This window comes from Neofelis nebulosa, chromosome 9, assembly GCF_028018385.1.
Source record: "Neofelis nebulosa isolate mNeoNeb1 chromosome 9, mNeoNeb1.pri, whole genome shotgun sequence".
NCBI classification, from domain to species: domain Eukaryota; kingdom Metazoa; phylum Chordata; class Mammalia; order Carnivora; family Felidae; genus Neofelis; species Neofelis nebulosa.
Window position 1 is genome coordinate 126,208,611 of NC_080790.1, and position 25,466 is coordinate 126,234,076.

The 25,466-nt window shown below is 54.5% G+C and overlaps 2 protein-coding genes across 7 annotated transcripts; one reads left to right on the forward strand and one right to left on the reverse strand.

Moving 5' to 3' along the window:
• Nucleotides 1-13,609, reverse strand: MATN4 (matrilin 4). Of its 4 annotated transcripts, none has more exons than XM_058685755.1 (11): nucleotides 13,070-13,609; nucleotides 10,648-10,761; nucleotides 9,388-9,957; nucleotides 8,570-8,692; nucleotides 6,472-6,594; nucleotides 6,259-6,381; nucleotides 6,043-6,165; nucleotides 4,177-4,590; nucleotides 3,925-4,077; nucleotides 712-856; nucleotides 1-631 (listed from the first exon to the last, which is right to left on the reverse strand). In XM_058685755.1, the coding sequence occupies exons 2-11, from the start codon at nucleotides 10,724-10,726 to the stop codon at nucleotides 16-18; spliced, it is 2,469 nt and encodes an 822-aa protein (XP_058541738.1). In that variant the 5' UTR covers nucleotides 10,727-10,761; nucleotides 13,070-13,609; the 3' UTR covers nucleotides 1-15. The 4 variants fall into 4 exon arrangements, with proteins under 4 accessions (XP_058541738.1, XP_058541739.1, XP_058541741.1 ...); XM_058685756.1 differs by having other exon boundaries at nucleotides 451-631; nucleotides 712-819; nucleotides 13,070-13,431; XM_058685758.1 differs by lacking the exons at nucleotides 1-631; nucleotides 712-856 and adding an exon at nucleotides 869-1,007 and having other exon boundaries at nucleotides 13,070-13,434.
• Nucleotides 11,145-24,678, forward strand: RBPJL (recombination signal binding protein for immunoglobulin kappa J region like). 3 transcript variants are annotated; one of them, XM_058685761.1, is made up of 12 exons: nucleotides 11,147-11,819; nucleotides 13,038-13,146; nucleotides 14,332-14,481; nucleotides 16,158-16,228; nucleotides 16,397-16,512; nucleotides 16,782-16,956; nucleotides 19,192-19,329; nucleotides 19,737-19,846; nucleotides 20,129-20,281; nucleotides 21,180-21,335; nucleotides 21,483-21,586; nucleotides 21,676-24,678. In XM_058685761.1, exons 1-12 carry the CDS (start codon nucleotides 11,798-11,800, stop codon nucleotides 21,947-21,949), a joined length of 1,578 nt encoding a protein of 525 aa, XP_058541744.1. In that variant the 5' UTR covers nucleotides 11,147-11,797; the 3' UTR covers nucleotides 21,950-24,678. The 3 variants fall into 3 exon arrangements, with proteins under 3 accessions (XP_058541745.1, XP_058541744.1, XP_058541743.1); XM_058685760.1 differs by lacking the exon at nucleotides 11,147-11,819 and adding an exon at nucleotides 12,687-12,957; XM_058685762.1 differs by lacking the exon at nucleotides 19,192-19,329 and having other exon boundaries at nucleotides 11,145-11,819.
• Nucleotides 24,679-25,466: the final 788 nt, after the last annotated feature.

Here is a 25,466-nt window from a genome sequence, read left to right on the forward strand (position 1 = left end):
GGGGCGCAGTCTCGTTCAGACCCCGAGGGTTCGCGCCGAGCCCCCTCCCTTCCCGCAGCGCGCATAAGGAGCCGTCTGTTCGCGGCTGAATAAACAAGGAGGGGGAAGCAGCGCCCGGCCCCCTGCCCCCCAGGCCGACCCCCCGCACAAAGCGCCTTTCTCGGAGGAGACGCCGCCCGGGCGCCTCCGGAGCGCGCTCCGTCTGTCCTCCCCTTCCTCTGGCGGCAGAGCAAGACCCACAAACCGACCCCGTGGAAAAAAAAGAAAATTTTTTTTTTTTTTTTTTTTTTTTTTTTTTAAGAAAAAGAAAACAAAAGGAAACCCAACAAAGAACTGAGCACAGCACAAAGCGACGGCGTGCGTAGCTAGCTCGCGCCTCCGTCCGCCGCAGTCCGGCTTCTGGTCCAGGCGAGGCCAGCTCGAGCGCAGCGCTGGGAGCCCGCCAGCGCCCCCTCCCCGCCAGCCCAAGCCCCCGGGGCCCCGGTGCTGCCCGGCCCCGGCGCCCCGACGGCACACGGGGGACCCAGTCCGCAGGGCCGCGTCCCTGCCCGGCTCCGAGCCACCGGCGGCCCTCACTTCTGGCTGGCCAACTGGTTCTCCAGATCCTCCAGGCGCGCCGCCAGCTGGGCCAGTGAGCAGTTAAGGAAGCCGATGGGGGGTTCGGGGGTCCCATCCCCTCCCCTCCAGCCCGGGCTCGGCCCCAAAGGATATGGTTCTGCGTTAGCTTCTCGAGCGCCCCCAGCGTGCGACCCTGGAACTCCACGAGGCTTTCGCATTCGCACGGGCTCCGAAGCTCTGTACCCGCGCCGACGCCCTCCTCTGCCAGCCGGGCACAGAGAGTCAGGGGAATGAGAATCTGCAGGAAGACGAGCCGGCCCTGGCGGCTCCGCTCGCCTGTGGCTGAGTATGTGGGCTTTGGATTCAAACAGGCCTGGGATGAATACCAGCTAGGTAGCTGTGAGATACTGGAAAACGCACCCAACCTTTCTAAGCCTGAGTTTCCTTGTCTGTAAAAAACGGATACAAGGAGAAAATCTATTCATTGGGTGGTGCTGAGGATTCTACGGTGTGTGTGCGTGTGTGCATACATCTTAGAACAGTGCTTTTCAAGCTTTAATGCTCATTGGAATCACCAGATCTTGTTAAAATACAGATTCTGATTTGGAATGGCAAAGGAGAGAGGAGACTCCACGCTTCTAAGACCGAGCGATGCCTATGCTGCTGGTGCACGGACCACACTTTGAGTAGCAAGAGTCCACACGGCAGCACTCTCCAAATGAAACTTCATGCAGCGATGGAAGTGTTCTGTTTGCACTCCGTCCAGTGCTGTAGCCACGAGCCACGTGCAGCTATTTAACATTGGAAATGTGGCTAGTGTGATTGAAGAACTAAAAATTCTAACTTTTTAAAGTTATGTAAATTAAGTGGGCTCATGTGGCTAGTGACTATTTTATTAGAGAGGGAATATCTAGAACACTGCCCAGCTTAAGTATACACTTTATTTGTGTGTTTCAATGAGACTAGTAGTTCTTAGAGTGTGGTCCTTGGACCACCACCATCAGTTAGCACCTAGGAAGTTATTAGAAATGCAAATTATCAGGAGTCCCTGGGTGGCCAGTGTGCGTCCAACTCTTGATTTCGACTCAGGTCATGGTATCAGGGTTCATGTGTTTGAGCTCCGCTTCAGGCTCCATACTGAGGAGCTTGCTTGGGATTCTCTCTCTCCCTCTCTCTCTGCCCCTCTCTTGCTTGCTCTCTCTCTCTCTCTAAGTAAATAAATAAACGTTAAAAAAAAAAAAAAGAAATGCAAACTATCAGACTCCACCTCAGACCTACTAAATCAGAAACTCTGGGGTTCGAGCCCAACAATTTGTGTTTTAACAAACCCTCAAGGTGAATCTGTCACACATTGATGTTTAAAAACCACTGATCAAAAAATAAACAAACAAAACAAACAAACAAACAAAAACACTGATCCATGGGGCACCTGGGTGGCTCAGTCGGTTAAGCATCCGACTTCGGCTCAGGTCATGATCTCGCACTTCGTGAGTTCGAGCCCTGCGTCGGTCTCTGTGCTGACAGCTCAGAACCTGGAGCCTGCTTTGGATTCTGTCTCCCTCTCTTGTTGCCCCTCCCCCCCCCCCGTTTCTCTCCCTCTCTCTCTCTCTCAAAAATAAAATAAACATTAAAAAAAATTTTTAAACCCACTGATCCAAGTCTATCTCCATGCACATTTCAACATTTCTAAAATCAAAATACATGTCTTACGATTAAATTTGGCACCTGTTTTTTCTCAGAAGTATATAAAATGGGGAATCTTACAATGGATGGTCTTAGATTCACTGAAGTTTTGTAAACATGTGCCCTTTTTAATATTACAGCACAGTGCCTGGTGCGTGGCCTTCACAAAAGAATTGCTTTTATGACTGAAGAGTGATTTCTTAGTCTTGTTGGACCCTTAGCGAATTGCTGTATGTCATGTCATCAATGGGACTGATAACAGTCCTGCAAAGACTCCTAACTTCACAGCTGGGGAAACCAAGGGCCAGAGAGGGAGAAAGATCTGCTCAAAGTTGTACAGCCAACTGGTGAAGAGCTTCAACCACAGAGCCCAGATTTCTCTTAGAATTTTAGAGCCGGAGGGGCACCTGGGTGGCTCAGTCAGTTAAGCGGCTGACTTTGGCTCAGGTCATGATCTCGCAGTCCGTAGGTTCGAGCCCCGCATCGGGCTCTGTGCTCACAACTCAGAGCCTGGAGCCTGCTTCCGATTCTGTGTCTCCCTCTTTCTGTGCCCCTCCTCTGCTTGCTCTCTCTCTCTCTCTCTCTCAAAAATAAGTAAACATTAAAAAAAAGAATTTTAGAGCTGGAAGCAAGCTTGGGCAGCCAGCACCTTCCCCTGTTACAGAAGAGAGAAGTTAAGGTAGGGGTGGAGGTTAAGTGACTTGCTCAAAGACACGCTGCAGGGGACATACGAGTCAGGACAGGAGGGCCATGAAAGAGCATCTATTCCGGTGCCTCCACAATACCCTAGCTAATTATTAGATTAGCGTGGAGAGAGGGAGAGGGACAGGGAGAGAGGTAGGGGTGTGTGTGTATATACATACACACGCGTGTATACATATTCATGTATGTACACGTATGTATGCACACACCTATGTTTATGTACATATATTTTTAAACTCTTTCTCAAAACTGCAGACTCCGCAGGCCAGCCCAGCTCTACCGAACCTAGCTCTGGAGGGGCCCGGTAACAGGAAAGAAAAGCCACATCTCTGGGTTGGAATGCAAAGACTCCATGGTAAAAATTCCCCCTGAGAAGTTCCCTACACGACCTACAAAGTACAGGACACAAGGGTCAACAGCCCTCTTCTCCTCCACAGATAGACTGGGTCCCTTATTCCTCAACTGCACACCAGATGAAGCAGATGAACTGAATTGGGAGGCTATCGTGTCCAAAAAGCACACGTTTTTGTGTCCTTGGAACACTCTCAGTCCTGCCACTTTGCCAGATCTGTATAGTTGAATTCCAACAAGTTAAAGGGATTTATGATGTGACTCCGTGAACAAGGAGTTTGGCATGCCTTTGGGAAAGAAATTACTCTGAGCACCCGCTAATCTGAGGGGCAGGAGCCAGCCTAGTCTAGTGCTCTTTAACTTCCACATACTTCGGAATCACCCGAGGGTCTTGTTAAAGGACAAAATCGGATTCATTAGGCCTGGGCAGCTGTGGGCTGCTTGTTCTAACAAGCCACCAGGCGACAGCCCTGCCACTGGTCCGCGGACCACACTTTGAGTAACAAGGCTCTGTCTAGTGGGTCCGTCGCCGGGTTATAACTCTATCCAGGACGGCGTTGCATAGGAAGGGGCAAGATCCGAGGCGGGGCACTGGCTGAAGGGGACGGGTCCCGGGTCAGATGTGCTCACCAGGGCAGATGCTGCCTCTGAGGTTCTCCAGCAGGTGCGTCATGGAGCCGAAGTCGGGGGAGTAGGACACGTGCAGCTCGGCAGGCTCGGAGGCGATCTGGCGCAGCTCCTCCTCCACTGCCTTGCCCACGCCCACGGCGTACATGACGATGCCTGTAGGGCAGGAGGACGCAGCGGGTGCCCCAGGCCTCAGGAAGGACCCCTTCCGCGTCCCACCCAACCCCAGCCCAGTGCGTCCCGCGCCAAGCCCACCTTCCTCCTTGGCACGCGCCGCCCACACCGAGATGTCATCCTGGGAGCGGCCGTCTGTGAACACCAGGCCCACGCGAGGCACGTTGAGGGCGCGGGGCCGTGCGCCCTGCGCCTCGGAGAAGCTGTGCTCCACCATGTGGCGCAGCGCCAGCCCTGTCATGGTACCGCGCTCCATGTACTCCACGGCCAGGACCGCCTGCTTGACCTCGGCCGCGGTGCCGTAGCGGCCCAGCGGGAACTCGGTGCGCACGCGGCTGGAGAACTGCACCAGCCCCACGCGCGTGCCCTCGGGGGACACGTCCAGGAAGTCCACGATCTGGTTCACAAAGCGCTTCACCAGCTCGAAGTTCTGCGGGCGCACGCTCTTGGAGCCATCAACGAGCAGAACCAGGTCCACGTGGCCTTCCCGGCACCCTAGGTAGTGAGAAGAACTTGGATTGGGGGCCAGACCCTTGGCTGGTGGCAGCCTTCTACCCCCCTGCCCCCCCCCCCCCGGGTCATTCATTCGCAAACAGTTATTATATAACAGGTACCACGTGTGAAGTCCTTCCTGTGCCAGGCACTGTACTAGGTGATAATAGCAATAATAATAAAAGAATATAATTTTATAATAATAAATTTATCAATATATCGAAAGAATATATATTGTTAATATATAAGCTGTAAAAATAACAAATAAGAACAAAAACGTTATTATTTGACAGCTTACCTTGTGCCAAGTCCTGGGCTAAGTGCTTTATGTATTTTTTCTCAATCCTTCCAATAATCTTGGGTTATTATCCCCATTGATATAGCCTGAGGTTCTGAAGGGTAGTGATTTGCCCCAGACTCCATAGCTGGTAGTGGCTGAGCCAGATTTGAAGCCAGGTCTGTCTGACCCCAACACCCCTGCTCCTAAATCACTCTACAGCGTTGCCTCCCCTGTTCTGAATCAGGGACTTTGCGAGGCCCTGAAAGGGGTTCAATAATAAAGGAACATAATCCTGATCCTAACGAAATCAGGATAGAACAGAGCGGTCAGACATGCTATCTGCTGCAGCAGAGGGAAGAGGGGCAGATAGGGAGCCCAAGGTAGGAATAATTCATTCTTCCCAGCGTTGGTGAGGAAGGCTGCATGGAGGTGGTGACATCTGACTTGTTCTTCAGGGATGGGCAGGAGTTCTTCAAGGCGAGAAGGGACATGCTGGATGGTGGGAGCAGCACGTGCAGAGGCACGGAAGCTGGCAGCTCTCGACACCTTCCGGAATGGGCCGGCCAGCCTGGATGAAGTGTGCAGGCATGGTGGGAAACGCGCGTGGTGGGAAACCTTGTCTGTGATGAGCTAAGCTGCTGGTTTCAAAATGTTGACCACACCCCACAGTAAAAAATAACAATAACAAATGACACAGTTGGTATGCTTGCATGTAATTAAGTTTCGTGAAACCTCACTTACTCTTTCTATAGGCAGTAACTCTGTTTTCTCTTTTTAAAAAACAAAAAAAACCCAAAAAGGCTAGTCGTAGTCCACTAATTTGATTTCACTACCCACTAATGTGGCTGTACCCACCATGCGAAAAACTCAGGGGTAAGGCATCTGAACCCAGGGGTAGGCACTAGTAAGCCCAGAAGACTCTCGAAAAGGGAGAAATGTGATCAAGTGTGTACTTTTGATATGAACCTTGGCAGCAGGGTAGAGGAAGAGGGGAAAGACATGGAGGCAAGACATGGCACGCCCTCTGCATGCCCCCACCCCACTGTCACGGACACACACACACACACACACACTCACAGCACACCCTTGGGCCACAGCGAGGGCAGAGCCAAGCACGCTCAGAACGAGGGCAGTGGGGCGGAGGCCGACGGAACACCCTCCCGCCCGGCACTCACGGTTGCAGCTCTTGCCATCTGCCTGCAGTTGCTGGCCCTCAGGGCACAGGCAGCGGTAAGAGAGGCCCTCACTCACACACTGGAACTCACATCCATGGTCTACACCGTTGCAAAGGTCCCGGGCTTAAAGGAGAGACAGATCAGGATGAGTCAGGGTGGACTCCACCAGCCAAGATTCCTTGCCCCTCGACACAAACACAAGAGAGCCCTCCTCACCCTGACAGCTCCTCCCGTCGGGCAGCAGGTCGTGGCCCTCTCTGCAGTGGCACCGGGGCCCACGAAAGGTGCTAACACACTCGTGCTGGCAGCTGTGGTTCCCAAAGCTGCAGTGGTCAATGGCTGGTGGGAGGGAAGAGAGAGCAAGGTGTCACCTCTGACCGGAGCCATCAGGGACCTCAGTCCAGGAGGCGGGTGGTGGGGCTCACTCACCCCTGCAGCTTCTCTGGTCCTGCTGGAGTACAAAGCCAGCTCGGCAGCGGCAGGAATAGGAGCCTGGGGAGCTGATGCAGTGGTGCTCACAGCCATGGGTCCCTTCAGCGCACAGGTCAATGGCTGAGGAAGAGGTGAGCTCAGCATCTGCCCTGGGCCTGCACTTCTCAGCCCTGACAGAACAATCATCTGAGGAGCTTTTTAAAAAAGACCTACGCCTGGGCCGCAACCCCCAAAGATCCTGACCTAATTAGCCCGGGGTGGTCCCCAGGCATCTGTGATTTCTATAAGCACAGGTCACCTTCCTAGTGGGCCAAGTGGCTCCCCCAACTCAAGGCCCAGCTGCAGCCCAGCATGTCCACTACTAAGCCAGGCATAAGAACAAGAATCCACAAGTGTAGAAGGGCCCCTGCTCTCAAGACGGTCACTGACTCACAGAGGAGGACCAGGTTCTGCCACTTTACCTATCTGAGCCTCCATTTCCCCATCCACAAAATGGGAATATAATGGAAGAATGCAACTGCTATTTCTAACTTCCTTCTAAAGAGGGTGAACTATTGCCTGCTGAGTATCTTGATGGTTTAGATGTACAAAGACAGCCAGAGCTGAGCTGGGAAGTAGGGACTGGAGAGGTGTAGATTGCCCTGTACAAAAGAGTGAGAACTTGGGGTTCCTAGAAAGGAGATGGGAGTGAAGAACAAGAGAGATGATGTGAGCACGAGTACCTGTGTGGGCTGAAGTTGCCCATGAAAAATCACCTGTAATGGGGTGACAGAGGACTTTGGGGATCAATGGTGTCTAATATTCAATTATAATCAGCAGGTGTTTCTTTTGTGTGTGTATATTTGACTTTACTTAAATGTGATGCACACTCAGGGCGCCTGAGTGGCTCAGTCGGTTAAGCGTCCGACTTCAGCTCAGGTCATGATCTCACAGTTCGTGAGTTCGAGCCCCACATCGGGCTCTGTGCTGACAGCTTAGAGACTGGAGCCTGCTTCGAATTCTGTGTCTCTGTCTCTCTCTGTTCCTCCCCCACTCATGCTCTGTCTCTCTCTCTCCTTCAAAAACAAATAAAAACATTAAAAAAGAATTTTAAATGTGATGCACACTCTGTTCACCCCCATCTTTAGTAAAACAGATATACGCACCACTTACATATACACACACATGGCCTTGCGCACACAAGCGTGTAAACCAAGGAAGAGGCTGATTTACATACACGGAGGAACAGCATGTGCAGGTTGAGAAATTGAGCGAGGACCCATAAGTTGAATGAATTCAGCAGAAGCTCAGAGCAAGAGGTGACCGCAGAAGGTAAGCACTTGGGGAATCCCCAGAGGTCTTGGGGAAAGATTCAAATGGCTTCAAGCCAGCCTCTTCTAAGTTCTAGAAACAAGAAGACCCCAGCTGACATCTGCATTGTTGGAAACACATGACTTCTTTTCCCCAGTCATTATGAGGTTGGGAGATAACGTATGTGAACGTTGAAGTGCACCGTCTAATACTAAATCGGCACTCGGTGAGTGGTAGCTGCCATCATGTTCAAAGGAGTGGACACACATACGTGTGAAAAACCAAACCCTAATTGTATAAGGAAGGCATAGTGTGGCATACCTTTTCAGAAGACAAAAATGAAGAACCAGGCCTTGAAGGATTTGCAGGTGCAGAGAGAAGCAGCAAGGGCAGCCCAGAAAGAGCTGAGATGCAGAAGCAGGAATGCCCCCCACCATGTATCGGGGGGCAGGGGTATGGAGACCCTAACTGAAGACCCCAAAAGTGAGTGTCTGCATAACAGAAACAGTAAGAAGATGTGCATGGGAGCATTCACAAACAAGTTTGGGAGGCGTATTGGAGCCAGGGAGGAGGCAAGCCTGAAATAAGGGAGAGAATGATGTAGAAAGCACACTTAACTGTGGGGTCAAGATTTCACCAAGGAATTGTGTGACCGCAGGCAATAGCGTCCCTTTTTTAGACCCGTAAAGGTGCTGAACCTTTACTTCCAAAGGCCTTTCCAGACTCACTGGTCTGATGCTGGGGCAATAGGGAGCCACAGAAGATTCAGGAGCAGTGAGACTGCAAAGGCAGGGGCAGCTCTCACCCAAACAGCTCTTGTTATCTGCAGCTAGCTGGTAGCCAGGGTTGCAGGCACAGTGGAACGTGCCCGGGGCGCTGACACATTGGTGCTGGCAGCCGTGTCCCCCCTCAACACACAGGTCCTTTCCTGAGGACACACAAGTATAGAATCAGCGAGGGACAGATGGGAAGAACCCTCCAACAAGAAAAAAACTGGGTGGGGTCAGAGGCAGTCACCAAGTTCAAGTACGGCTTTAGATGGGACCAGCCTCAGGTGAGAGGGAGGATCTAGATGGGAGGGCTTGGGGAAAGAAAGTGCCTGAGTAGTCACTATGAATAATCTCAGAACAGGAGGTCACCACCGGGCTACATGTGTCAATGGGATGGGGCAGGACTGCAGAGGGGTAAGGTAGAGGAGGCGGAGAGGTGTTAAATCAAGGTGGGCGGAATAATTCAAGGTGCAGAATGGATGGACCGCATTGTGGGAGGAACTAAACAGAGAGGCGGAGCCATGCCCATGTGGGCGGGGCATGACAGTTTCCGGGTGGGCGATTGCTCTCAGCTGTGACAGGCGGTGCTTCTTGTGTCGAGAGGGGATTTTGGAGTTTGACCTCAGACCAGTGGTAAACCACAACAGCTCATCGGGTGAGCAGGCATGCTAAATGTTGCTCCTTGTGGGCTAAGCCTAAGCAAAAGTGGGCAGACCTGGAATGTGAGAGCCTGCGGTAGCCCAGCGCCACTTAGCTATCTGGTGGGCGGGGCTGAAGCTAGAGTGGGCGGTGCCTCCCGGGACCAGCCGGTATTTACTCGATGAGAAATCATTCCAGAGCACCCCTAACTCACCACACAGCCGACCCTGGAACTGTAGGCCAAACTCCTGGATAAGATCGAAGGACTCAACGAGGAAGACGTGCTCGTCCAGCGGGGGAGACGCCATGGCGCGCAGGGAGCCCACGTCGGCGCGCTGCACCCCCACGGCGTAGATCTCAATGCCGCGGGCGCGCGCCTGAGCCGCCACCTCAGCCACGCGATCCTGGGGTCGCCCGTCGGTCACAATGACAGCGATGCGCGGCACGCGCGCCTCCGGCGGGCGCGCGCCCTCGGCCACGCTGAAAGCCACGTTCATGGCGTACTGGATCGCCAGCCCGGTCATGGTGCCCTGAGCCAGCGGCACCAGCGCGCGAATGGCGCGCTCCATATCCTCGCGGCGCGAGAAGGCGCCGAGCCGGAAGACGCTCTGCACTTGACTCGAGTACTGGATCACTCCGACGCGCGTAGCGTTGGGCCCCACGTCCAGGCCGCGGAGGAGGCCCACCAGGAACTGCCGCATGGTTTCGAACTCAAAGGGGCGCACGCTGCGCGAGCTGTCAATCACGAACACCAAATCCAGGGGCCCCGTTCGACACCTGGGACCTTCGAGGAGATCGAGAAGGACTTTCCTAGGTCTGCAGAACCTCATCTCGGAGGAGATCCCCAGGGAAACCCAAGGCGAAATGGTGCTTTTCCGGCGTAACAGCGCGTAGCGCAGAATTAACCTAGCAAATGCGAGCTAGATATCTCCACTCATCCAGCATTTGCTGAGGCCAGATTTCACCAATTCTCTATCCTACGGCTCTTAGAGCTATTCTGAGGAGGCATTCCCCATTCGGGAGTGGGCGAAGGGATGGCGCAAACTCAAACGACTACAGAGACCAGGCAGGCAATATGAATGAGTGAACTTGGGTTACGCTGACCGACACCCATATCCCTCCCCCGGCCAACTGTTGCCACGCGGACGCCATGTTAACAGATCCTTGGATTTTTCAAGGGAGGTCCCAAACCAGAATTGTTACGTGAAGTCTCCTGATTTTTCAGTTCACTTTTAAAAATTAAACGCCAAATGGGCACTTTTGCATGTTACCGCCAACTTTGTTACCTCTAAGCCACATCCTACAGATAAGGAAACTGAGTCCCAGAGAGGCGAAGCTGTGAACTAGATAGAACCTAGCCCGTTATGATTTCAGAGCCTTTGTTTTTTCTCTCCCCAGCAGACCTAGCTGACTGCAGACGGAGAACCAGCTTTTGTTCCCTTCCCTCTGCTGGTGAGGGCTGAGCCTTGCTCACCTGCGAACTGGAGCTGGCTTTCCCAGGGCTGGAGAAGCAGCAGCAACATAGGCAGTGGCGAGCATAGAAGGCCCCTCATGGTGCTTGGGGGACAGAGAACGGAAGTGCCAGAGCCTGGAGGGTGCAAGGAAAATAGCAACGCGGTAATATTTACAGAGCTCGTACTCTGGGTGATGGGCACTTGGAGCGGGGGGAAGGATCATGGATTTCCTTTACTAATGTCTCTACCTTTGTGTATGTTTGAAAATTTTCCTAATGAAAAAAATTGCAGTACAGTGCTGGGAAACACAGGGAATCCTACTTTGCAGAATTGCAGAGTATTTAGATAAACAGAAAGCAGATTTAAAAACATATCATTTAAAAATAAAATGCCCCTCGAAAAGAAAACACCCACAAAAATAAATGAAAAAGAAAAAGGCCTTATTAAACGCCAAGCACAGTGTTAAATGTTCTTCATGCATTGGGACATTTAATCTCGGCAATTCTATGAGACTAAAACTGTTACTCTTCCCATCGTACGGATGAGGAAACCGTCTCAGAAAAGAGAAGCGCTGGTGCCCAAAGTCACTCGGCAAGAAAGTGGCTCGCCAGGATACAGTCCTACGCCTAAGTAGTTCCAAAGACCAGCGACGCGTTCCGCGGCCTCTCCTGCCGGGAGAACCTCTGCAAGAACAAAGCCGTCATTCCCCACCCTGGCCCCCTCCCTCCCCACACAAGGCGCTTCTGTGTGGCTGTCCTTCCAACACACACGTACGCACGCGCGCACACACCCAGACATGCAGGGCCCAGCCTCTGGCCCCTGAGGAGAGCCGCACCCTTTCACCCGGTGGGGGGTAGGGACCCGCAGCGCGACCGCCAAAACGCGCTACGCAGGCTTGGAGCCTCCACTTCCCGCCTGCTCTCAGGAGACACCGCCAGGGGGCGTCTTCCCGAATCTGGCTGCGTTGGTTAGGTGGCCGTGGGAAGACCACATCTGCCTAGCAGGTGCCCCTGCCCAGAGCAAACAGTGGCCGAGAGTCCCGAGGCCTTGGAGATAAGCCCGGGTCAGGATATATCCGACACCAGGGCCAAGAAGCAGGGGAGCGCAGGGTTCCTGGGACAGCGGCATTGGATGCACCCGGAAGGTGGTGAGTGAGGCCCCAGCGCGCCCATGGACCCTGTACCGGCAGCAGGTGAGCGCTCACTCTTCCACCGCCCTTGACGACGCCCCTTGATAATCCCGAAGGGTTCCCGTTGTACAGATGGGGAAATTGAGGCCCAGGAAGGCTGCCCGCTGAGCTGCAAAGGAACCTGGGACTCCTGGTTCCCGTTCTCCCTTCTGGGCTGCCTGGCTGCCTAGCAACCTGGCGCCGAGGAGTCACCAAACCTCTTTTCCTTCCATTCACTCCCCCTACTCTATACCCTGCCCCCGACGCCCCATGCTGAAGCTGCGTTAGTCATTTTTCTGTTGCTTGTTTCCTGGCAGAGGGGGCCAGCTGCCCCAACCCAACCGCAGCCCCTCTGGCCCCCTCCCCCAATTCCGTGAATGGGCCTATTCTGAGTAAGGTCGGGTGCGTGCAGCTCACTCCAGGCGGCCTTCCCGGCCCGGATCCTCTCTGCCTTCGCTTTCCAGGCCTGCTAGAAGAACAAAAATCCCTCTGGCAGGGCCCGTCGTGGGAGGTTGACTAAGCCAGATGTGCCAGTTGCTAAGCCAGATGTGCCAGCTGCCGCTGCAAACGGGAGGGTGCAGAATGCCTTCTCTAGCTTGGGCCATAGCCAGGGCCACCTCTGCGGAGCATGGGGGGAGGGACGGAAGAAACAAGGGGCCCTTGCCACCTCCCGTTCTTTCCCACCTGCAGAAGCCTCTGGGCCCCCTAAGATCCCCCTTATCCTGCTCTTGGCCTGAGCCAACATCTCCCCTGGCACCCCCTTCCCCCTGCCCAGTAATCCTAGAAAGTCAAAACATCGACTGCCTCGAAGTGCATCACCTTCCCAACCCTCTTATTCTACAGAGGGAGAAACTAGGTCCAGAGACTAGTGTCACAGCAACGTGGTGACAGGTCTGATACTAGAACCCCGAGCTCCTCTGAGGGGTTAATCCTCCCGTTAAAAGATTCGGAAATGCCTTAGGGTGGGGAGACTGGGCTCAAAAGGAAGGAGAGGTCTGCAAATAACTCCTCAAGAATTGGCTGATGAATAAACACCTGGGGACATTCCTGGCGGTTCCTCGAGGGAGGAGGAGGCAAGCAACCCCCCCCCCCCCTTTGGTGGCCTTGTTGGTGGAGGCTCAACTTGGAAAGGACCCCACAGAAGTGGAGAAGGGCACTGCAGGTCAGATGGGGGCACCGTAAGCGGTGCGGCGGCGGTTAGACACGGCCGTCTGGCCTGGCTTGACGCCTGCTCCCCCGCAGACCCCTCCGCGCCCCCAGGCCCTTTGACTCACCTGAGCCCGCCGGACAGCTCGGAGGCGCGGCCGCGGAGCGGAGCCGACGGGCGGAGCCTCCCGGGCAGCTGGACCAGGTACCGGCGCAGGCAGCGCGCCCGAGGTGGGGACTGCCAGGCGGCTGGAGCGAGCGGCGGGGGCGGCCGCATTTAACCCGGGGCAGGCGGTGGGGAGGGGGAGCGCGGGCTGCGACCCCTCCCACCGGCCGGGAGCGATCCCCTTTCCTCGCAGGGCTGGGGCGGAGCCAGCGCGGCGCCCCTGCCCCTGCCGCCCCGGGAGCCGCCGCGTGAGCTGCGGGGCCGGAATTCGGCTCCCGGCGGGAGGCTGGGCGGCCCCGCTCTCCGCCGCCGGAATGCGTCGGATGCCTCCGAGGCCCTTCCCCGAGGAGAGCCCCAAGGGGCGGAGCGGGCCCTGGCTCGGCCGGGCTCCTGCCCTCCGCTGCCCCCTCCAGGAGTGAGAGGCCCGGGACTCTGGTCCTGCGCGACGGGCAAAAGGGTTCAGAAGGGTAGCCGCAGGGCTCCCGACTCTCCCCCAGGCCCCACCTGGCGGCCCCTCAACTCTCTGCCATCTCGGACTCCTTCGCCCCGTCTCTGCAATTCCTTAAGTCTTGGGCCCACCCACCACCCTCCCTCGTCAAAACTCCGAGGCCGACAAGCCACCAGGCCCCTAGGCTCGGACTGGCCCACTCCCTTGATTCTGGAGGCCCTGAAATCAAGGGAAGGAAAGCTAGGACAGTAACAGGCCCCTTCGCTTGGGAGAAAGGGGGTGAGGAGGGTTGCTTAGACCCTGGAAGACCGCAAATGTTCCTTTAGGATCCCGGGGCACCGTTTTGGGTGTTTACAGGCTTCTGGGGGCAGGCAAGAGAGCGCTCTGGTCCAGGGGTCCAGCAAAGCTCTTCGCCCCGGCATCCAGATTTCGCCGGGGTGGGTCCCCTCAAAGTGTAAGGAAATCATGCACCCTCACATACTCTGTCTCCGTCCCAAGACCGGCACAAGTGTGGCCTTTGTGCCGCTGGGGCCTCTCCCCAGTGCTTCAGGCTGTGATGGGCATGGAGCCAGACCTGCAGAGTGGCGCCTGGGTGGTCCCGGTGGGCTCCCTTCAGGCCTCATTGAGTATGGGCAGCCTAAATATTTAACCCACAACTTAAACCCGGAATCCCCTCTCTTACCCAATGCTTTCCGTCCCTGACCCCCCATGCATTTCATTCAACCTCCTTGCGGGGCTCCAGGCCACCTCTCCCCTTAACGCTCATTCCTGCCCAGCTGCCAGCCTGCACCCACCCCCGGGTCACCCCCAGAGCATGTCGCGGTCCTGAGGGAAGGCGTGCGCCAGTGCCTACAGCAACAGTGTGAGCAGACGGTGTGGATCCTGCATGCCAAGGTGGCTCAAAAATCATATGGAAATGAGAAGCGGTAGGTGCCTCGCTGGCCCCTCGGAGGTCCCTGCAGCCACCTTCTGCTCTATGCTTGCCTTGTCTTTTATTTATTGTATTTTTTATTTTTGTTTTATTTAAGACAATCTTTTTTTTTTTTAAGTTTATTTTGAGAGAGAGAGAGAGCACGCACAAGCAAGTGGGGACAGGGCAGAGAGAGAGAGGGAGAAAGAATTTCAAGCAGGTTCTGTGCTGACAGCCAGGCGCCTCCATCTCAGGAACCGTGAGATCATGACCTGAGCTGAGATCAAGAGTTGGACACTTAACCAACTGAGCCACCCAAGGCGCCCCCAGTTCAGTGTCTTTTAAATTTTTTTTTATTTTTTAATGTTTATTTATGAGACAGAGAGACAAAGAGCACTAGTGGGGGAGGGGCAAAGAGAGAGGGAGACACAGAATCTGAAACAGGCTCCAGGATCTGAGCTGTCAGAACAAAACCCGATGCATGGCTCGAACCCACGAACCGCGAGATCATGACCTGAGCCGAAGCCAGATGCCAAAGTCAGACGCTCAACTGACTGAGCCACCCAGGCACCCCACCAGTTCAGTGTCTTTTAGAACCTGGGGAGGACACAGAGCTCGACTATTGGCCCATCAGGAGCCTTTTCCCTCTGCCCCACTGGCCTCCACTTTGGTGTATAACAGAACCTCCTTGTGAATCTACAGTATCCCCATTCACTCATCACCCACCCATTCATTCCTTCTTTCATTCAACAACTACTTACTGGGTGCTTACCAGGTGTCAGGCTCTCTGGACAGTGCCGGGCCCTGGGCATATGACTCCAGAAGACAGATCCAGCCCCTGCTTTCATGGCATCTTCACTGTGGTGTGGAAGAGAAAGACAACAAACTCCGCACAAATCAGTGAACAAGAAATTCCAGACTGTGATGACAGCTGTTAGAGCAGAATTATAGGACAGCATGATGTAGTAGAAACAGAGGTGGGGGCACTTTAGCTAGAAAGGTCAAGATGGTGGACAGGCCTTTTAAGGAGGTGACATCTGAATTGAGGTTTGAATGTTAAAAGGGAGCCAGACAGGAGAAAATCTGGGGGAAGCGTGTTCCAATTAGAAAGAAAAGAAAATGCAGACACCTTGAGGTTGTACAGACTTGGCCTTTTCTGGTACAAAAGAAGTCAGAAGGGCTGGAATTAGAAAAGGAGGGGGGACTTTGTAGGAAATAAAGTCGGAGAGGTAAGCAGGGACCACATCAACCGCTAGAGGGTTTTAGGAAGACAACATGATTGACCCCGGCTTTTAAAGAAACGAAAAGGCAGTGTGCCCACTTTGCTCTAAGCAGGTCGTAGAGGGGAGGCGTGGAGGCAGAGAGAGCAGGGGAGAAGGCCGATGCTGTGGTCCAGGCACAAGTGATGGCAGTTGGGACTGAGGTGGAGGTGATAGGAAACCCATGGATTCTGGATGTGTTTTGAATGCGGAGGGGACAGGACTTTCTAATGGGTTGAGTGAGAGGAGTGATAAAAGCAAGTTCAGATGTATTAACATCTGGGGTCCACGGTCACGGAGAAGCCTGGGGAGGGCACTGGGAAAGGAGGAGGAGCAACCAAAGATTCTGCCCGATTTATGCTGCCTTTGAGACGTCTAGAGACCGCCGAGTGGAGAATGGATGTGCGAGTCCAGCGTTTGTATGTCTCCGCAGGTTCTTCTGCCCCCCGCCCTGTGTCTACCTCGCAGGTCCCGGCTGGAGGGTGAAGCCAGTGCAAGGCCAAGGTGAGGGTGGACTCCTGGACTGCCGGCGCCTCCCTGCGGGGGGACAGCACAGTGCGGCCTGGGAGCCTGGCGGGGTCGCATGCGCTGTCTCGCCGCGCCCTCTGGCGGCGAGAACTCCGCTTGCCTGGCACCCGAGTCCTTCCCGAGCCGCCTCGCGTCCCTTTCCAGCCCACCAGCCAGGGGAAACCGGACCCACGGTCTGCGGTTACATGGGACTGGATGGCGCGTCCGGCAGCGCCGCCGAGACGCAGAAGTTGAATTTCGAAGAGCAGCCAGACTCCAGGGTGAGAGGGCGAGGGACGGGCTCTGATTCCTGTTTCCATCCTTGCCTCTTCCTTGGCGAGGAGGGCTCATCTACCCCCTGCCCACAACCCCCCCGCCCTCCGCAGAAGCCAAAAGATAGGTGAAGAGGCGGGGGGACCGGGGTTCTGCCTCGAGGGTGAGCCTGAGAGCTGGGATCGTGCTGCTTCCTGTCACGTCCGATGGGGCAGACGTCAGAAAACTGGTGGCGGAGGGCTGGGATGAGACGGCCCGGTGCCCGCGCACCCCGTAGGAATTCGGTTGCGCCAAGACCCTGTACATCTCGGACGCAGACAAGAGGAAGCACTTCCGGCTGGTGCTGCGGCTGGTGCACCGGGGGGGCCGGGAGCTAGGCACCTTCCACAGCCGCCTCATCAAGGTCATCTCGAAGCCCTCGCAGAAGAAGCAGTCGCTGAAGAACACTGACCGTGAGCCGGGCGGGGCGCGAGGGCTGGGCGGGGCGGTCAGGTGCCACCGGGTCCAGAGCTGCCGAACTGGGGAGGGAGGAGACCTAGATTGGAAGGGTCGGGCCAGAGTGGGAGAGGTGGAGTCTGAGCCGAGAGAGGGGCGGGGTCTGGCTCGGGTCTCGGAATGAGGGAAGGGGACAGACGCCAGACCCTGGGGAAAGGGACCGGGGGTGGGGTGGGGGGTGGGGAGTCCAGCGCAGACAAAAATGGCCAGCAGGTGCTGAACTAAAGCCAAAAGTGACAACAAAAGGGCAGTCAAAAATATCCGTTCGGTGCTTGATGTATGCCTGGCTCTGTGCTAGACGCTGGATCCCTGTAAAATAAAGACAAGTGCCTGTTCTGGAGGAACCCACAGCCTAGCACGGGAGATAGACACGCATCGCTCATCAGAGAGACAGTTTGAAATAAGGACTGCCCTGGGTGCCAAGTGACAAATCCCAAGGGGCAGGGGCCTGAAGAACAGTGACAACACTGTTGTCACTACCCACGAAGTGAGGTGGGGGAAGGCGTAGGAGAAGGTGGACTTCCCTTGCTAACATTAACAAGAATCGTCCTATTCGATGTTCACTGCATCCCTCTGAAGCAGGTACTGTCATTGTTCGAGTGATAGGAGGGCATGACGGAAACGGGGTCTGGAACATTCATCCACTCATTTAATGAAATAGTTGGGCCTGTCACAATCCAGGTGACTTGCCTAAGATTGCCCGGCTAGGAAGAGACCCAGCCAGGATTTGAACTTCAGTCAGTGTCACTCCAAAGCCCATACTTACTTTCTGTCTGTTAAAAACCCTGTAGAACGTCTCAGACCCAGGCAGTGCTCTGTCTGGCCCTTGGTATCAGGTAAGTGGTATAGTGTGGTGGTTAGGAGTGGAGATTCTGGAGCTAGGTGGCCTAGGTTTGAATCCTGGCTGCTACTGGCTAGCTATGCTATCTGGAGCAAGTTTCTCTCTCTCTCTCTCTCTCTCTCTCTCTTTCTTTTCTTTTTTTTTTTTTTTAATTTTTTAACGTTTATTTATTTTTGAGACAGAGAGAGACAGAGCATGAACGGGGGAGGGTCAGAGAGAGGGAGACACAGAATCTGAAACAGGCCCCAGGCTCTGAGCCGTCAGCACAGAGCCCGACGCGGGGCTCGAACTCACAGAACATGAGATCATGACCTGAGCCGAAGTCGGACGCTTAACCGACTGAGCCACCCAGGCGCCCCTCTCTCTCTCTTTCAATGTTTGTTTTGTTTTGTTTTGTTTGAGAGGGAAAGAGCACGAGCAGGGGAGGGGAAGAGAGAGAGAGAGAGGAGGGCAGCCCTGATGCGGGGCTCAAACTCATGAACCATGAGATCGTGACTTCAGCCGAAGTCAGATGCTCAACCAACTGAGCCACCCAGACACCCCAAGTTGCTCTCTTAAACAGAGATAGTATCTACCCCAGAGCAGGGTTGGGAGAATCAAATGAGCTAATGCATACAGAGCATTTAAAACAGTATCTGACATACAACAAACATTAGCTTTCATTATTATCCAATGGATGGGAACTTAGGCTACGTATAAATTGAGCATTTACAATATGCCTAGCACTAGGAGGGGAGAGAAGATGACCTAGTGCTTTCTCCCCAAGTGGTCAAAGCTCCGTCAGAAAACAAAACCATGGTTCCGAGTGTGATAAGCTGGAAGAGATCGGTGTCAAACCCTAGAAATACCACACTGCTGTTTCACACCACATGGTATTTGCTTATGCAGCCCCCTGAGCAACTCCTACCTACTTCCTGCTCCCCAGCTGAGAGTGTAACCTCCTCCAGGAAGCCCTCTTTCACCCAGCCCTTACCACCTCATTTTGAAACTTTATATGTATGTCCCACCTCTCTGAGACTGTGAACTCCTCCAGAGTAAAACTGGGTCTAAGTCACCCTTTGGTGCCCAGTACCCAGCACAGTTCCTGCCCCAAAGGAGGCACTTAGTGAATACTTGATAATACTGTTTATCGAACTGAAGGGCGTCCAGGCAGCAAAAAGGAACAGGCAAGGATACAAAAAAGCAGGACTCCAGCCGGGACTTGGTAAAGGGGCCGTGAACTAGGAATGCCCAGTGTGTCTAGGCCAGTGAGCATACGAGGGGACTGACCCAGGGGACAGAGGACCAGAAACTGCCTGGAAGTGCAAGGAACCAAGGCAGGCTTGGACACTGATTTCACCTCCCCTCACAGTGTGCATATCCTCGGGCTCAAAGGTCTCCCTCTTCAACCGCCTGCGCTCCCAGACGGTCTCCACGCGCTACCTGTCCGTGGAGGACGGCGCCTTCGTGGCCAGCGCGCGCCAGTGGGCTGCCTTCACGCTCCACCTGGGTAAGCACACCAGCCGGCCCGGGGCTGGGAGCTTCACATGCATCAGCTTATTTCATCTTCAGTACAACTCCTTGAGAAAAGTAAACTTTGCCCAAGGAACTGAGGCTTGCCAAAAGTCCCAGTGAGTCTGTGACTAGTCCAAGCCATTCTGACTCTAATGTCCAGCCCTCTCCGTTCCTCTCAAACCCCACCCTGGGAGCAGACACTTTCAAGGATGGCCACAGATGACCCCTCCAGAATGAGAACCTTCAGCCTTAGCTGTCTCCCTGCATGCCGACCCTCCCCGCAGGATCCAAGTGTGATGTGGGGTGGGGCCAGAGGCAGGGAAGGCAGGGTTCAGGGGAGAAACTTGGGACCCCTGAAAACCTTCCTTCCTTCCTTCCTTCCCCTCCCTCTTTTCACGCCAGCTGATGAACACTGTTCCCAGGGGGACTTCCCGCCTCGAGAGGGCTACGTCCGCTATGGCTCCCTAGTGCAACTCGTCTGCACTGTCACGGGCATCACACTACCTCCAATGGTATGAGAAGGGAGGGCATACCTGGGGGGGTCCCCCCAGATCCATGCAGAAAGTCTGGCCCACAAGGGCAGGGCTGGAAGGTGAAGGCCCAAGGCAAAAAGACACCCATTCTCACTCTGGATACTCAGTGCTTTGTGGGGCTGGATGGAGGTAAAGGGCGGGGGGTAGGGGGACCTGCCAGAGCCCATATGGCTACAGCATAGCAGAAAGCTAGCTGGGAGGGCAGCCTTTGTGCACCCAGGCACCTTGCCGCCATACTTCCTACCACCCCTTCTGTTGTAGATCATCCGCAAAGTGGCCAAACAGTACGCACTCCTCGACGTGGACGAGCCCATCTCCCAGCTGCACAAGTGTGCGTTCCAGTTCCCCGGTGAGCCTGCCGGAGAGGGTGGCACTTACTTATGCCTCGCCGCAGACAAGGTGGTGCAATTCCAGGTGAGAGGGAACGAGTACTGGCACCAAGCATCCTAGGAGGTCAGAACATAGAGAACCGGAGAACGTAAGATGGTCATCATCATAATGACTGCTGCTTACTGAGCGACACTGCCTCCCATGGAATGTTAGAATCATAGACTATCAGGACAGAATCCAAGGATGTAGAAAAAATAGTAACAATATTAATTGAGCAATACTCCTTCCCAAGGAATGTTAGAGTCACAGAATGTTGGGAGATAAGATTTTAGAATGAAAATAAAAATAAGTAATAGAATTGAGTATTATTGTGCAAAGAGCATTAGAATCGTAGAATGTGCAGGGGCACCTGGGGGGGCTCAGTTGGCTGAGCATCAGACTCTTGATTTCGGCTTGGGTCAAGATCTCAAGGGCTCATGAGATCGAGCCCTGTGTCAGGCTCTGTGCTAACAGCGTGGAGCCTACTTGGGATTCTCTCTCCCCCTCTCTCACTCTGCGCCCCACCCCCCCCCAAATAAATAAACATTTTTAAAAAAAGAATCATAAAATGTTAAGCCACAGAACTGTAGAATGTGGAAAATTATTATTCAGCAGTACAACTCCCAAAAGAATATGATCATGGAATGTTGAGATAAAATCATAATATATAGAAAATAACATTATTATTGAGCTATATTGCCTCCCCAAGCATTTCAAACCTGTAGAATAGAATTGCACAATGTTCAAAAATAGAATTTCAGAATCCTAAGAAAATAGACCCTTGGAAACCAGCTAGTTCAGGGAACTTAAGGGCCTTGTCCAAGCTCACAGGGCAGGGAAAGCTCAGAGCCTAGGACTGGACCCCAGGATGCAGGAGCCCAGGCATTATGCTGACCCATGCCACCCATGCTGGTGGCCACCATCCCCTTGGGTCTCCTCCCAGGCCTCCCCCTGCCCCAAAGAGGCGAACAGGGCGCTGCTCAATGACAGCTCTTGTTGGACCATCATCGGTACAGAGTCGGTGGAGTTCTCCTTCAGCACCAGCCTGGCGTGGACCCGGGAACCCGTCACCCCAGTGCCCCTCATCAACACCCTGGAGGTGAATCCGGGGCGCTGGCGGGTGCAGGGGGCGCGGGCTAGCGGGGATCTGGCTCAGGGTGTGTGTGTGGGGGGGGGGGGGGATGGGGTGCTGGCGAGGGAGAGCAGCAGGCTCTCGGCCACCGCCCCCGCTCCCTCCCGCCCCCAGCTGAGTGGTGGGGGAGACGTGGCCACGCTCGAGCTCCACGGCGAGAACTTCCACGCGGGGCTCAAGGTGTGGTTCGGGGACGTGGAGGCCGAAACCATGTACAGGTATAGGGGGAGCCTCCCTTGGGCCGCGGGGAACGGGACGGGTGCGTGCCGTCGGCGGCACTGCAGCCCTAACCTCGGTGCCACCCTAGGAGCCCGCGGTCCCTGGTGTGCGTGGTGCCCGACATCGCCGCCTTCGGCAGCGACTGGCGCTGGCTGCGCACACCCATCACAGTGCCCGTGAGCCTGGTGCGCGCCGACGGCCTTTTCTACCCCAGCGCCTTCTCCTTCACCTACACCCCCGAGTACAGCGCGCGGCCCGGCCCCCCGGGCGCCCCCGAGCCCGCCGCCGACGCCGACGCGCTGCTCGAGAGCATCCACCACGAGTTCACGCGCAGCAACTTCCACCTCTTCATCCAGACTTAGGTCCGCGCCCACACCCGGCCCGGGCCTCCCTGGGGCCCGGGCTCCGCCCCCTGCCCCTTTGCTGGGAAGTCAAGGCCAGAGCCTGGGCGGCGGAGGGCCCTCGCTGGAGAAACTGCCACTCACTCGTCCACCTGAGTGATGCTGTCCAGTCACCAGCGTGGCTCTCCCCGTGTTTGTCTGTCTCACTCTCTAAATCAAGCAGTCTCTCTCTCTCTCTCCCCCCCCCCACAGTACCTTTGCACATCTCCCCATTTGTGTGTCCCCATGCCTCCAACTTTGTCTGTTTCTCCCTGTGTCTCAGTAGGATTTCACACACTCTTAAGAGCCAGGCCTGGGACATTTACCTTCTGTGCAGTTGTGTCTCCTCTTGAAGAGGACCCACACAGTTCCACACACCCAGGCCTGGAGCACCATGTCCTGCATGGACTGCTAGCTCTGACCCCGAATGCCAGCTTCCACCTAGATCCCCAGGTCGGGCCTAAAGTGCTGGCTCTCACCTGGAGCACCCGGCACTGCCCGGAGCACTGGGTTCCACTTGGAGCACCGGGTCACTCCTAGAGCATTGGGTCTCACCTGGAGCACTGGACTCACCTAGGACGCCAGATCCCACCCAGTGCAGGGGATCTTGCTGGAGCACCAGGTCCCATGTGAACACTGGGTTCCACTGGAAACACTGAGTCCCTCCTGGAGCATGAGAGGCCTGCCCTGGAGTACTGGGTTCTGCCCTGGAAGACAAGACCTGCCCCTCCTGGTGCTCCCAATGGCTGCGGCCAGGCGTAGGACCCTTGCCTGTGCTTGCTTTGTGCCCGGGACAGTGGTCAGGTCTTGCCATCTTCACTGTCCACCCAGGCACTTCTCTTGCAGGCCCAACAGATCCTGCAGGTCAGGGATTCCTCTGCCATCCCAAGGCAGAGTCTGATCTGCATGACCCACCTCCCCAAGGAGGGAGGCGCTCAGTGTAGTTCCCCCCCACTCGCACACACAAGAAGGGACCATGAGTCCAATGGAGCAGAGAGCCTGCCATTTTGACCCTTTCTGGAGAAGGAATGAGGTTCAGAAGCAGCTAGCATTCTTGAACTCCTGTCCCTGTCCTGGGGCCCACCTGTTGGCTCTGGGGTTGAGTTCCCTACTAGCTATCCCCCCAGTCTAAGCAAAGATGCACCCCAGGCTCAGGGGCAAACGTAAGATATAAAACACAGGACAGTTCCAGGCAGAACTCCTGGGATCAGCTGGACAGTAACTCAGCTGAGAGAGGAGCTTCTCAGCATGGGAACCAGGAACCAAATGACAGTCTGCCCTGATCGACCTGCCCACCCCCTGTCAAGTCTGTGCTTTACAGGGAAGCAGAAGAACCAGGCAGGGTCCTGGCTCAGGCCGTTGGAGCCATGGATATAGATATATGTGGGTGCCAGCTACCTGGTCCAGTCCCTGTGGTGCCCCATGGGGACAACTGCTCTAAAATGTGGGTTCAAGGCTCTCACTCCTCTGGGCCCTTCCTGGAATTCTGAGAAGGGCTCATTCCCCAGGAAGTTTCTCTCCCAGAGGGTGGGGGGGGGGGGGGGGTGGGAAGCCCATGAGGAAGAAGCTGACATTTCCCAAGGGGAGGAAGTGACCTTTGCTCTTTAAACTTCCCCAAATTATAGTGAAGATCTGTCATCTGCCATCAGCAGGCTGAAACTCACTATGATCAGGAAAGAGAAGCTTGTTTAAGGGCCCTTCATGGCCCCTGAGAGTGAATCCTGGCTGAGGAATGCAGGGGACAAGTTGAATGGGAAATGTCCCCTACGTGAGTGCCTGCTTCAGAAGAGTTTGCTCTCACTGCCCCGTGATACTGTTGAAGCACGAAGCCACTTAGAATGAGTTTCACAGCAGGGTGTTGGGACACAAGGGCCCATTCAGCCCTGTGCTCGAGGACTTCCTCTGCCACTTCACAAGGCAGGAGTCCTGGAAGCCAAGATCCTAGGTTGGCCTGAAAGCCCAGGCCCCTCCATGCAGCCCTGTCTTCTTTTGCACACCCCTTCGGGGCACCATAGGATCCTCGGTCCCACGTATGCACCCACGTGGAAGTCTGTGACCTCAAAGCCTTGGCCTGTCTTCTAAGTTCCAGCTGCAGTACTGTGCTCAGAGGTCCTCTTAGCCCTGAACCTGAATCTGACATCCAGTCCCTTCCCACTCCACCCCCTTGCAGCAACCCACTGTCTGTGTCCTTTCCTCACGCCATCCAGCCACAGAGGCCTTCACCTTGCCTTCCGCCCTAGAATAAACTTCCTTCTTTCCTCTCCCTCCACCTACTGCCCTGATCTCCAAATCCAGCTCAAATGTCACCTCTTTCAAGATTTCCCTAAGGCAGGACCAGCTACATACTTTAGGGGACCCAGTGCAAAACTAAAATGTATGGGAAAAAAAAGAAGAAAATGAAAATGTATGGCCCCCTTGTGCAAAAACTATTTAGAATTTCAAGACCGTGACAACAGAGCATAAAATCAAGAAAGGCCCTTCTAAGTCTTGAGTGCACAATTCACATGCCCTGGACCCACCCCCGTATTCCCCTGGAACTTCCCTGGGACCATGTCACCACCCACCCTGGATGAAAGGGCTTTATGTATATGTCAATTGTCCCCTCTAGACTGTGAGCTCATGGGGAAAGAGGCTCATGGGTGTGTGTCCTAGAGGGTGCATTACCAGACCTTGAACTTTGAGCGGGGCTCAATAAATACCAAATTGCCAAGTATTCATTGCCTTGGCAGTTTGTATATTTGCGAGTGTAAAGTGAGACCAGCAGGTGGCACTGTTTCCCTCCCAAGAATTAAGTTTTCGTGTATCCTTAGAGAACTGTGAGGGTATTAAAAGATAATCTTCACATTTTCACACTGTCAGGATGGGAACCCTAGGGTTGAGAATCATTGCTCTAGTCCATGTTCCCCACTCGTTTTACAGACGGGGAAACTCAGGCTCGGAGAGAAGGCCCATGAAGCTCCAAGAGCACATTGATAGCAGAGCCTAATTTAAGTCCTATACTCCTAATGCTAAATCTGGGACTCTGAGGTTCTCACAGAGTGAGAATAAAGCCAAAATCTCTGTTCTAAAATCTCCTAGCTTACCAGCTCTCATGTTGCCTGAGTTTCCACCATGAACTACTAGTCTACATGCTTAAGCATTGACTTTTTGGTTTCTCGCTTTCATTTGTTTCTTTTAAGTGGGGCTTCCCCAAAGAGTCTCACATTAGCCACAGTGTGGGTAAAATTTTCAGACACCTTCCTCCCTGGGTTAGGATGTAGACTGCCGAGTGCACAGACCCAGAAGACAGAGAGGGAGGGAGGAAGCAGCTTTATTTGATGGGAATAAAACCAATAAGATAATATCCACTAAGTTTTCCAAGAGTCATCCCTGACCATACTTACCAAAAAAAAGGCCCTCCACCAAAATGAAGAAATCAGGAGACTATAGATGCTGGAGAGGATGTGGAGAAACAGGAACCCTCTTGCACTGTTGGTGGGAATGCAAATTGGTGCAGCCG